Source organism: Monocercomonoides exilis, assembly GCF_001643675.1.
Source record: "Monocercomonoides exilis strain PA203 chromosome Unknown scaffold6-2077815, whole genome shotgun sequence".
Taxonomy (NCBI): Eukaryota; Preaxostyla; order Oxymonadida; family Polymastigidae; genus Monocercomonoides; species Monocercomonoides exilis.
This window is the reverse complement of record NW_027150551.1, coordinates 2,008,884-2,020,342: the sequence shown is the minus strand read 5'-3', so window position 1 is coordinate 2,020,342 and position 11,459 is coordinate 2,008,884. Positions and strand designations below refer to the sequence as shown.

Sequence of the window (11,459 nt, the reverse complement as noted above, 5' to 3'; positions counted from 1 at the left end):
CTTGATTATCAAACGATTTTCATTCATTGTTCCAATTCTGTGTTTCTGGAATTTTATCTGATGGTGAGGGAAAAAACCCACACAAGGGAAAAAACCTACACATATGACAAAATTTTCATATTTTTGAATAAATCATTTTTCGCAACTGCTTCAAAACATATTAATTTTGTGATAATAGAAAAGGACAACATTAAAGTTTAAAAGTTTATTAACAATAAAATACAAATACTTTTAGAACCAATATATTGCCAATGGTGCTTGTTTTCCTCATTAAAAAAAAAATCTTTAATGTGATTTTTATTTCCTTTTTTCGTTGATGATATCTCTCTTTTAATTCCACTGCAAATCATACTAAATGTCGAAAAACATGGGTGATATTATTTGAATTCATAACTTTTTTCGTGGTGTTCATTTTTCAAATGTTGTTTGTCATTTGGAAGAGATTTTGTGTTCAAATTATAGAATTATCACAACTTCTTCAAAAACGAATATTTTTGCACAAATGAAGATGAAGAGGTTACTAAAAGACCATTCCACTTTTCAATGTTCCTTAGTTGATATTCAAGGGAAATTTTTGGTTCGAAAATTTTGATTGTATAAATATATTTTCAAAAATTATCACCAACATTTTGGTTCATGAATTTTCATTGAAAAATATGCACTTTTCATTGACTTTCAAAGATCAAAAAACGCAATGAAAATGGGTCGATTTTGTGAAATTCGTGAAATGTTGAAAAACTTTATGTTTTGATTTGAACGATGCCTGTTTCAGGATATGAAAATCAAATTTATTTTGAAATCTGAGAAAGTGAAACCAATTTATAAGTGAAGCAATTTTTTGTGCTTTGTGCAAAAAAAGCTTGAAAGATCGTATTTTCCCTCAAATGATGTTTCTCATGAGAACCCTTGTCAAAAAAAATATGGCAAAAATTTTTTTGTAAACTTCCTTTTGTTTAATTTTCTAATAAACAAAAAATTTCTTATTTTCATCAAATTTCTGTTCACACTAATTAAACTTCATAAAAATAGAACTAGAACCTTAAGGATGTTATGATTTTCAATTCAGAAAAGTTTCGTAAGTGTGAACAGAAATTTGATGAAAATAAGAAATTTTTTGTTTATTAGAAAATTAAACAAAAGGAAGTTTACAAAAAAATTTTTGCCATATTTTTTTTGACAAGGGTTCTCATGAGAAACATCATTTGAGGGAAAATACGATCTTTCAAGCTTTTTTTGCACAAAGCACAAAAAATTGCTTCACTTATAAATTGGTTTCACTTTCTCAGATTTCAAAATAAATTTGATTTTCATATCCTGAAACAGGCATCGTTCAAATCAAAACATAAAGTTTTTCAACATTTCACGAATTTCACAAAATCGACCCATTTTCATTGCGTTTTTTGATCTTTGAAAGTCAATGAAAAGTGCATATTTTTCAATGAAAATTCATGAAGTGAAATATTTCACCCCATTTTTATTGTGAAAAATAGAAATTGCATTTTTCCAAAAATTTTTGATATTGTCGAATAATATAAAAGGCATCAAAAAGTGTTTGAAAAAGAAGAAAAATGAAACATTTCAACTGAAAAATATTTGTGAATTTTAAATTTATTTTTTCATTAAAATTGAAATTCTTTGTTGAGATAAACATAAATACTCATTATAAATTTTTTGATTCAAAAGAACAATAGTGAAATCACATATGATCGATTGGAAGATAATTATTGTGATCAAAATTTATGTTTTTTTTTCATAAAATGAAACTCTTTCTTATGTGAAAAACTCATAAAATCATTGTTGGAAAAATTAAATATATGAACTTGAATTCAATAACAGTAAAATAATATCAATAAAAAGAAAAAATATATAAAAAGCAAATTGAATGCCGTATTATAAAATTTTCTGACTAAAAATGTGAACAATCGTATACAATCATCGAAACAGAACATATTTATCACATCTTTTTTCTCCAAACAATCTATCTTCCTTTTTAACATTCTTTTTTGGAAAGGCTCCAACAAATTTATTTGATAATTGCTTGCTTGCTTTTTTTTTCATGCAAAATATGCAAATTTACATCGGAAGAGATAATTATATTTTGAAGAATTTTTTATTTAATGTAATGGGATAATTAATTCGATTTATATTTATTTTTGTAATTTAAAAGAATTAAATGGTAATAAAGCGAAATATATGAAACGCAACAAGTTTAATAAAATTTTATTAAAGATTAATGATAATGTTTTTAAATTTTATTTAGGCCTCTTCAAAACTGGGCAAAAAAGCGAATTTTGAAAGATTTGTCTGAATTTGAACAAGATAGAGTTGAAGATACTTCTAATCCAAGTTCAAACGAGCTCCAATCTCTTTTGCAATCGGAAAAGTCTTTTGATTTTGGGTTAAAATTGTCTGTTCCACAAAATCAATCTAACAAATCGACTTTTGGACTTTCCGAAGTTAATTCAAATAAAGATAATCATGATGGGGTTGCTGAAGCGCATGCCAACAAAAAAGATAGATTTCAATCTTCATTAGCTCACGAACTACCATTGTTTGAAGAATTTAAAACTCCTGAAATACCTCGTCTTGGATTAGCACTAATTAACCAAGATGGCCACTTTGAAAAGAAAGAACAAAATTTAAGCAAACCTTCAATTTTAAAGAAAGAATCCCTTCAATTTTTAAGTTCATTTTCAATTGAAAAGTCGAATAAACTTGTTAACTCTTCAATTTATGCTTCTCCAAAGAATTCGATCCAACAATTGAATAACCCTTTAAGTTTGACTCCAACACCATCTTTCGATTCATCATCGGAATTGAAGCAAAATGTTCAAGCAAGGAATTACTCATTAAACTCAACTTCTCAACAGTTATCGAAAGTTCAGCAATCATCTGTTTCATCAAAAATTTCAGAAGGAGTTAATTTTCCATACTTGTCTCAAAAACTACCAAAGGCAATACAACCATCTGCCAAACCACTTTCTTTTTTGAAATCTTCTTCTGAAGGACAACAACAACCTTATTCTACAAGTGATCCTGCACAAGATGCTTCAAAACGTTCTGATGCAATGTTATCTTTGCAAAGTCTAAATTCAACTGCAAACAGTCTCTCAACGTCTTCCATTCCTTCTTTTTCTAACCCTCAATTAGCGTCTGCTCTACCTTCGCCTCATATTTCTTCCTCTTATCCGGCACATCAATTGAAAACAAGCGCAAACATGGAATCTCAATTTCATGCAAAGCGTGACCTGCCATTTCAACCACTTCAAAGCACACTCCCTGAACCATCTCGCATTTCACTCAAACAAACACAGCCTGCTTCTTCCACTTCAAAAGCAGATGCAGCCTCTTCTATTCCATTTCCTGCTCGAAGCATTTCACATGATTCTTCTTCATCATCTTTACCTTCTCGCTCCTCTTATCCTTCTCTTTCTCACGCACCTTCATCATCATCATCATCATCATCATCATCATCATCTTCTTCTTCTTCTTCTTCTTCTTCTTCTTCTTCTTCTTCTTCTTCTTCTTCTTCTTCTTCTTCTTCTTCTTCTTCTTCTTCTTCTTCTTCTTCTTCTTCTTCTTCTTCGTCCTCTGCATCATCATCCTCGTCCTTGTCTCCATCGCTGTCTTCTTCTTCTTCCTCTTCATTAGATTTTCATTCCGGCTATCAAAAGCTCTCTTCTATGTCAAACATTTCATCTCGCAATGCTCCTTCCAACTCCTCTCCATCCACAGGACAACCAAACATTTCATCATTTCAGCACCCCACTTCAGATATTCCGCCATTTCCCCCGTCATCCTCTTCCCGCTCATCATTTGCTCCTTTGCCGCCGTCTGCTTCATCTTCATCGTCAGCTCCTTTCTTTCCCCCAATCTCGATGATGCTTCAACGGCAGGTTGCACAGAAACAACCAGAGGCACAAAGCAAAGAAAACAGAATTCTTGGCTCTTCTCCTTCACCTCCATCATCATCATCATATTCTTCTTCATCTTCACCTTCGTCTGCATTTGCTTCTTCTATTCCTGCGCCCTCACATTCCATATCACCATATTCCACTCCTTCATACTCAAAAATCGCAAAGCCGTCCATTCAGCCAATTCCGAAGCTTGTCCATTCGCACGATGAATCTCAATCAGCACAACCGTCTTTCTTTCACCAGCAGCTCCCACATAATCTCCCAGTACCTGTTCGTTCAAATGCTTTGCCTCCAACTCCTACGCCTCGTCCTTCACATTCATTGCACGGAGATTCTGGTTCTATCTTGCAGCCTCAATCAGCACAGCACCAGCAAAAACCGCAAGCTGCTCATCTTTCTGGGATACCTCTGAATCCTTTGCCTCCCTCATCCTCCTCCTCCTCCTCCTCTTCTTCTTACTCGCAATCGTCTTCCACACCGTCTTTGCCTTTACCTCCATCTTCATCTTCGTCTTCCTCTTCGTCATCATCATCTCCATCAACATCCTCTTCCTCATCTTCATCTTCACACCACACCTCCTCCAATATTTCAAACGCTGACTTGTTCACTTTGTTCGAAACATTCGTCCCAGAAGACTTTCAAATCATCGAAGAAATCGGAAAAGGCGGATCAGGCACAGTTAAAAGCGCCACACACATCAAAACAGGGAAAATTGTTGCGCTTAAAGAGCTTCATTTAGAAAAAGAGGTTTGTGTAAAGAATGACAATTTATTTGAAGAGACATTGGAATCCTCATTCATTTATATAAATTTTTTTATTTTTATATTTTTATACTTGCACTGTCATTTAACATTAATCTCTTTTTATTTCTAACATATGATCATATCACACAATTCCAGTCACTTGTCCGAATGGCTGAAGAAGAAGTGTCTCTTCTCCTTCGCCTGCGCAACCGGCAAGGAATCATCCAGCTGTTCAATACGCCCACGCTCCCATTCACAGTCAACAAGCCAGTCACGCTTGTCTTTGAGCGCGGCTCGCACGACCTGGCGAGAGAGCTGCGCTCGTACAAGCTGAACTTCCTGGCGAAGGTGAAGTCGAAAGGGCTGTCTGTGCCTGACTCCTGGATCGAAGGCTGCTCGCCAGAGCTTTCAGCGCTGCTGCCGGCGCTGCCCATCCGCCTTGTGAAGAAGATGTGGATAGGCATGCTGACAGCCGTCAAGAGCATACACTCCTTCGAACGGGGCATCGTTCATTCTGATCTGAAGCCTGCGAACTTTGTGTTTGTCGAAGGGCAGCTCAAGCTCATCGACTTCGGGATTGCTCAGGTGTGTAGGTAGAATGAGAGTTCACAATCGAATGATTCCTCTTTTTTTTTTTTTTTTTTTTTAATTTTGAGATTGAAAAAAGAAAATGTATATTTTTCATTGAACAACATTAACTTTTAATTCCAATAATTCACACTTTGAAATCATTATTATTTTGTACAATATTTTAACACTCATTTTTTCCCTGAATGTCCTCAGTCAATCAACCGCGAAGATGGGACTGTGAGCCACGGAACTGGTATTGGCACACCAAATTACATCTCTCCCGAAGCACTCGGAGCGAAAGGACATCACAGAGGTGATATTTGTTAATTTATTGATTTGTTATTTTTATTTATTTTCATAAATGAAAATTTGTTTCCCTTCTTTTTTGATGTAATGAACAGGTCATGTTTCTTTGACTCTTGCTTCAGATATTTGGTCTCTTGGAATGATTCTGTTTGAGTTGCTGTTCGGCTCAACTTATCTCAATCGAATGAACCCTGAAGAGAAAAATCTGTATGTACAATAAACCTTTCTGTAATGTACAGTTTATTTCTTTGAATGATTCTTTATTTATGTATTTTTCAGAGCGTTGCAAAGTGAGATTCGCTTTAAAATACCAAAAATGCCACCAGAATTAGAATATTTTCGAAGAGTGTTAAAAAAGTGCCTCAACAAAGACCCTTCAAAGTATTATCACTTTCATTTTTTTCTTATCAAGTATTTTTTTCAAATAAATTCTTTTTCTTTTTTGATTTGTGGGAATTTTAATGAAAAATTAACATTTATTTAATTTTTCTTAAGGCGTCCAACAATTGATTCTCTTCTGACAACTGATATGCCAATGATTCTAATTAACGAATCGTGTCTCAACGGACCACTTGCCCTGGCGGCAAACGCAGGTACACAACAGAACAGATGAAAAATTTAGCGGAATAATGTAGAGCTAGTTTTATATTGATTTTTATTCCCATCTATTTTTGTCAATCCTTTTCATTATATTTTTTGTTTGTACCAAAAAGGAAGTTCAAAAATAGAATTTCTAACATGATTATTTTAATTATTCAAAAAGAAAAAAAATTCAAAATTAAGAACTTTATAAGCAGATCTTTCATTTTTTATTTATTGACGAACAAAATCATTCTTTTGTTTTGATCCATCAGAACGATTTGAGATCTAATTGATCAAGAGAAGGAAAAATTAACATTTCTTATTTCCGAGCGTTCAACAAATTTTAATCGTTTGAATTTTTTGTCTTTATACTTGCAATTGTGAAATAAAAGGATGTACTCACAAACTTTAGAACCAATAGCTTCTGGAAAATGGCTTGAATTTCTCCGAGCTCATTATGTTGATAAAAGTGGTCATGAATACGGATGGGAGATGATAAGAAGAATTGGATGCAATGACTCAGTGCAATGTGTGGATGTTATTCCAATGTTGATGAAAAAAGACCAAAAACCTTCATTAATTCTTGTCAAACAATATCGAGCGCCTTGTTTGAATTTTTAACTTTCGTCTATGTGAATAAAATTTTTTTCTTGTCAAAGGCAATTGCATGACAATTGAATTTCCAGCAGGTTTCTTCTTCTTCTTTTCGTTTTGTTCATTTCCCTTCAGGATTGGTTGGCAAGAATGAAGAACCAGAAGAATGTGCAATTAGAGAGTTGTGGGTAAGTTTTTTCTTGAAAGATTTTTGAATATTTTCTTCCTTTTGAACTCATTTTTCATTTTTATTCAATTCATTAAAATAGGAAGAGACAGGATATGTTGCCTATTTTCCAAAGAAAAATGAAACAGACAAAGAACATTCTTTGCAACAGACATCTTGCAAAGATGAAACACACCAATTATCGTCTTCATCAACTCCATCATCTGACACTCATGAAGCACCATTTTTGAAGTTGTGTTCATTATCTCCTGCAATTGCTGCTAATCCAGCTGTTGCTCCAACACTAATCATGGATGTGAAGTTATTCATTGATGGTTTGATGATAATCCTTGAAAATCTTCACTGATTCATTGAGAAATTCCCCATTTTACCTTTATGATTCTTATTTTGAATAACCAGGAGATTCAACAGAAAATGCGCATCCAAAGACTCATTGCATGGTTGAAGAAGGAGAATCAACCGAAGTGATTTTGCTGCCATTGGATAGTTGCGCCATTCAAGATCTCAACAAAATTGCTGAAACTCAAAATTGCAAAGTCGAAGGAAAAGTTTATTCTTTTGTAGAAGGATACTGCGCAGCAATGCAAATGCAACAACTTCTGAAAGCTTCTGAAGAGATTGCTTGAGCCGAAATATTGTTTTATTAATAAATCTGCTTTTCATTGAATATTTCTTTTCAATTTGATAAGGTCATGTGAACCAACCTTTTTTTAAACAGCAATTTGTAAATGACAACAGTATGAATTACAAAATTATTTTTGAGCAAACATTCTTCTCAATTAAATACTTTCATAAACCCAACAACTTTTCATGGTGATAGCATTCTTGCTACACACGAAAAGACTTGAATGTAAAAATCAATAGATCAGAATAAATAAAACAAGTTTCATACATATCACAATGGATCCAAAAAGACCGAGAAATAAAGAAAAAAACAAAGAAAAGAAGATATACAAACAGAAAAACACTCAACTAAAAAGGGACAATTATAAAAAACTGAAAAGATACTCCAAATGAACAATTCCCTCTTATCATTTTATTCAGTTCATTACTGCACTTTCAACAAACACAAAACACAACACATTTTCACACAGCATCAGTTTCATCTGTCAATCAATTGTATCTCGCAAAACATGTTTCGATTATGAATTATCTTTTATTCATCCGCCTTCTTGTTTCCACAATAAGTCCTATATCATTAATTATCTCAAAACAACACACTTCTCAAATACCCTCCTTCACACATCAATTTCTTCAATCACCTCTCTTCACGTCATTTCGCTATCAGATAAATTCTTATCAGAAGCTCAAATGTCCGACGACAGGGACGATATTCCACTTCCTGAAGCAGCAGTTGTCGAAAAGAGTTTGTCTATTTGCTTTGCAAATTCTGCTGAAAGATCTGAAATGTTGTCTATTCTGTCTTTTCTATCGAAATATGATGAAGCCAAAGAAGAAGAAGAAGCTTGCGCCAAATTAATTGGGCTGCCAATTCTGATCGAAGAAGGAAGAGCATCTTCATCTTCATCATTATCATCATCCATCGAAACATCTGAAGGCTCGTCTGGACTTCTGCTTTCATCAGTCGAGGAAGTTTTCTCTGCTCTTCTCCAATTGAACAGCTTTGACCAAAACGAAAAGAGTCCAGATTTTGGCGACGAGGAAGGCTTTTGCTGATCGCTTGTCTGCTTCACAGCTGGTTGTGTCAGAATTCTCATTTCTTCGACTGATTTCTCTGCGATTGAAGTTGATTTGGCGTCTTTCGAGCTATTTGTTTGTTCATCTGCTGATGTATCAGATTTTTTCTCATTCAATTCTTTTAATTCCTTGTTTTTTCTTTTTTCCTCTTCTCTCTGTCGTTTTTCTTCATCTTTCTTTTGTTTGCGTTCTTCAAGTTTCTTTGCTTTTTCGGCCTGCTTCTTCTCTTTCTCTTTCAACTTTTCAATCTTCTTTTGAAGTTGCAAAGCTTTCTTGTCTTCTTTTGTTTCCTTTATCTTTGCTTTTGTTTCGAATGTTCTCTCATTAAACAAATCTTCGATAGAGAGAAATACATAACCTTTCTCTTCTTCTTCTTTTGTATCTGGTTCTTTGTCATGTGTCTCGTTTTCACTTTGCGAGTCATTCTGCAATTGATCGTTGTGTAGATGATATCCGCAATTCGGGCAATGGACAGTGTGTGAAAGAGAAGCTTGAATTGTATTTGAAGTGGGACAGATAGCAGAAGAAGAGGCAGAAGAATCTGCACCCAAACTTTCATTTGATTCATCTGCGGAAGACGAAGAAGCAGAAGCAGAAGAAGTTGAAATTTCTGATTCTTCATTTTGCTTCTTGGAACGTCGAATATCTCCCATCATATAAGGTGGTGGAATAGATGAAAATGACCACCCTGAGTTAAATGAAGCCAAATTTCTTTTCTCATTATTTGCTTCTTTCGATAAATGCTCAGATCCTGATTCAGAGAATTGTGAAGTTGATGACACCAATAACTTCTCACTCGTTTGATCGTTTTGTGCAATATTTAATTGTTGCTTCATTTCATCTTTTTGCATTCTTTTCTTTGAAAGTTGCTTTGGCTGTTTCTAAAATTATATAATTATCAAATAAGCAAAATAATTATGATTTGAAAAGTTTAAAATTGTCATTACGATCAAACCAAATCCTTTCCAGAAATAGGTCCTGTTCTATGTCCTCCAGGCATGCATCCAGGTGGTAATATTGCTGGATGAGATTTCTTCTTCAACAGCCAATCTTGAAGAGCTTTGTCTTTCGAAGAATCAAAGCGTCGAACATTTGTTTCAAATGCTTTTCTCTTTAGGGAAAGAGATATGCTTTGATGATATTTGAGATGGCGCACAGCTTCATCTTGCTCCAGAAGCCTTGAAAAACCAAGATCATCGCATAAAGGACATACGAATGGTTCCACCGACGAATTACTGGACTTTAATTGAAAAAGACAAAAATTAACACAATGATTTATAAGATCTTTTGCTTGAAAAACTTCATGGCACAGTGGACAACGAATCTTGAAACATAAAAGAAAACAAGTATGAAATAAACACTTTTAAAAAATGAAGAATACATGTGATGAGTGACCAATCCTATTCATTTTTTGAAACCTAAATTGTTTCACTGCGTGGGTTTACGAAACTTTTCGCAGGAAACTAAATTTTCATTGAGTTCAATTCGCAATTCTGAAAATCATTTGTGTTGGGTATAAACCTTTATTAAAATAAATTAGGATAATAATTTATGGAGATTGAAATACTCTATGCAGACGCAGAATCTCTTGCAAATGAAGTGAAATATTTTATTAAAAAAATGAGCGATTGCGAATGCACAACCATCCAACAAGTTATTCAGATCGACAATGCAAATATACGCCGAATGGATTTATTGTCGAATGCCGCTGAACAGATCGAAATAAAAGCGTTAGAAATTGTTTCTGCAAAAGAAACAGAGATTTGGAAGCAGAAGTCACAGAATCTTAATAAGTTAATTCAAGAGTTTGGAAAAAAATATTGTGAATTTATTTAAACTTCAAATTTGTTTTATTTACAGGCTAAGATTAAATAACGAAAAGGCGAAAGCATTGCAAATCAAATTTATTGATCAAAAAGCTATTGAAGAGAGAGAACTTCTATTTGGAGGAGACGAAGAAGCGATTAAAAGAAGAAGAAACCAGTGTGAAATCAAAGTGTTGAATGGAAAAAAAATTTTTTTTTCAATTATATATATATTTGAAAATGCACAGGCTTCGCCAAAGAGATGTTCAAAAAGAGACAACAGAAACTCTTCGCGTTATCAAAAATGTTTGATGATATAAATTCAAATCAAATTTTTATTATTCTTTATCCGTTTAGACAATGGGAATGTCATTAGAAACAACTCGTCAAGCTCAAACTGTTTTGAAAGAATCTTCAGATACAATAAAAACATCAATGAAAAAATCTTCTCAATTCTCCGAATTCGTTGGAAAAGCTCGTGAAGCAATGTCAGGATGGTGGAAGTCATTGAGTCGAGAGGATCAATGGTACTATGGTTCATTGATTTTGTTTTTTGTTGTTGTCGGATTCATATGGATTCGTCGCATCCCTGTTCGTTCAATTTTTCATGTCATTTCATATCTTATCCAATTTTGCTACAATGGCATTATGAGGGGTTTTGGCTTCAAAGATAAAGAACAAAACATTACAGAAGACATCTCATCTGATCTGAAACGAATTATAAATGCGGACGAGAATATTGAACAAACGCCAAATTTGAATATCTTACCACACGAACAAGAAAACGTTATTGGGTGAAATACCTAAGAGCTAACCTTTCATTTCACAATTTTTTTCGATTTTCGTTCCAATTAATTGCGTTGTAAAAGTATTTTTTTTTTTTTTTTTTATTTGTTCAAGTAATTCACTCATCTTTATCCATGTTTTGCTTTATTTCCCCTTCGAAACTGCCATTTTTCATCGCAATTTCATTTCAACTCAAGATCGATAATTTGGCTTATATTTGTTGAGAAAGACTTTAACATTCTTATGATGAACAGTTGAGATTGCATTTACT

At 33.6% G+C, this 11,459-nt stretch overlaps 3 protein-coding genes across 3 annotated transcripts; 2 read left to right on the top strand and 1 right to left on the bottom strand.

Moving 5' to 3' along the window:
* Positions 1-2,193: 2,193 nt before the first annotated feature.
* MONOS_4349 (putative TTK protein kinase) lies at positions 2,194-7,525 on the top strand (the record flags this gene model as incomplete). The annotated part of the gene is made up of 12 exons (XM_067874414.1): positions 2,194-2,207; positions 2,261-4,664; positions 4,817-5,245; positions 5,444-5,543; positions 5,632-5,743; positions 5,816-5,917; positions 6,032-6,129; positions 6,531-6,725; positions 6,778-6,807; positions 6,848-6,900; positions 6,982-7,213; positions 7,299-7,525. The coding sequence occupies 12 exons, from the start codon at positions 2,194-2,196 to the stop codon at positions 7,523-7,525; spliced, it is 3,996 nt and encodes a 1,331-aa protein (XP_067734068.1).
* A 126-nt stretch (positions 7,526-7,651) lies between these two features.
* On the bottom strand, positions 7,652-10,005 carry MONOS_4348 (uncharacterized protein; the record flags this gene model as incomplete). The annotated part of the gene is made up of 3 exons (XM_067874413.1): positions 7,652-9,478; positions 9,553-9,921; positions 9,979-10,005. The coding sequence occupies 3 exons, from the start codon at positions 10,003-10,005 to the stop codon at positions 8,207-8,209; spliced, it is 1,668 nt and encodes a 555-aa protein (XP_067734067.1). The 3' UTR covers positions 7,652-8,206.
* A 121-nt stretch (positions 10,006-10,126) lies between these two features.
* On the top strand, positions 10,127-11,435 carry MONOS_4347 (uncharacterized protein). Its single transcript, XM_067874412.1, has 4 exons — positions 10,127-10,402; positions 10,458-10,580; positions 10,651-10,708; positions 10,760-11,435. The coding sequence occupies exons 1-4, from the start codon at positions 10,149-10,151 to the stop codon at positions 11,198-11,200; spliced, it is 876 nt and encodes a 291-aa protein (XP_067734066.1). The 5' UTR covers positions 10,127-10,148; the 3' UTR covers positions 11,201-11,435.
* Positions 11,436-11,459: the final 24 nt, after the last annotated feature.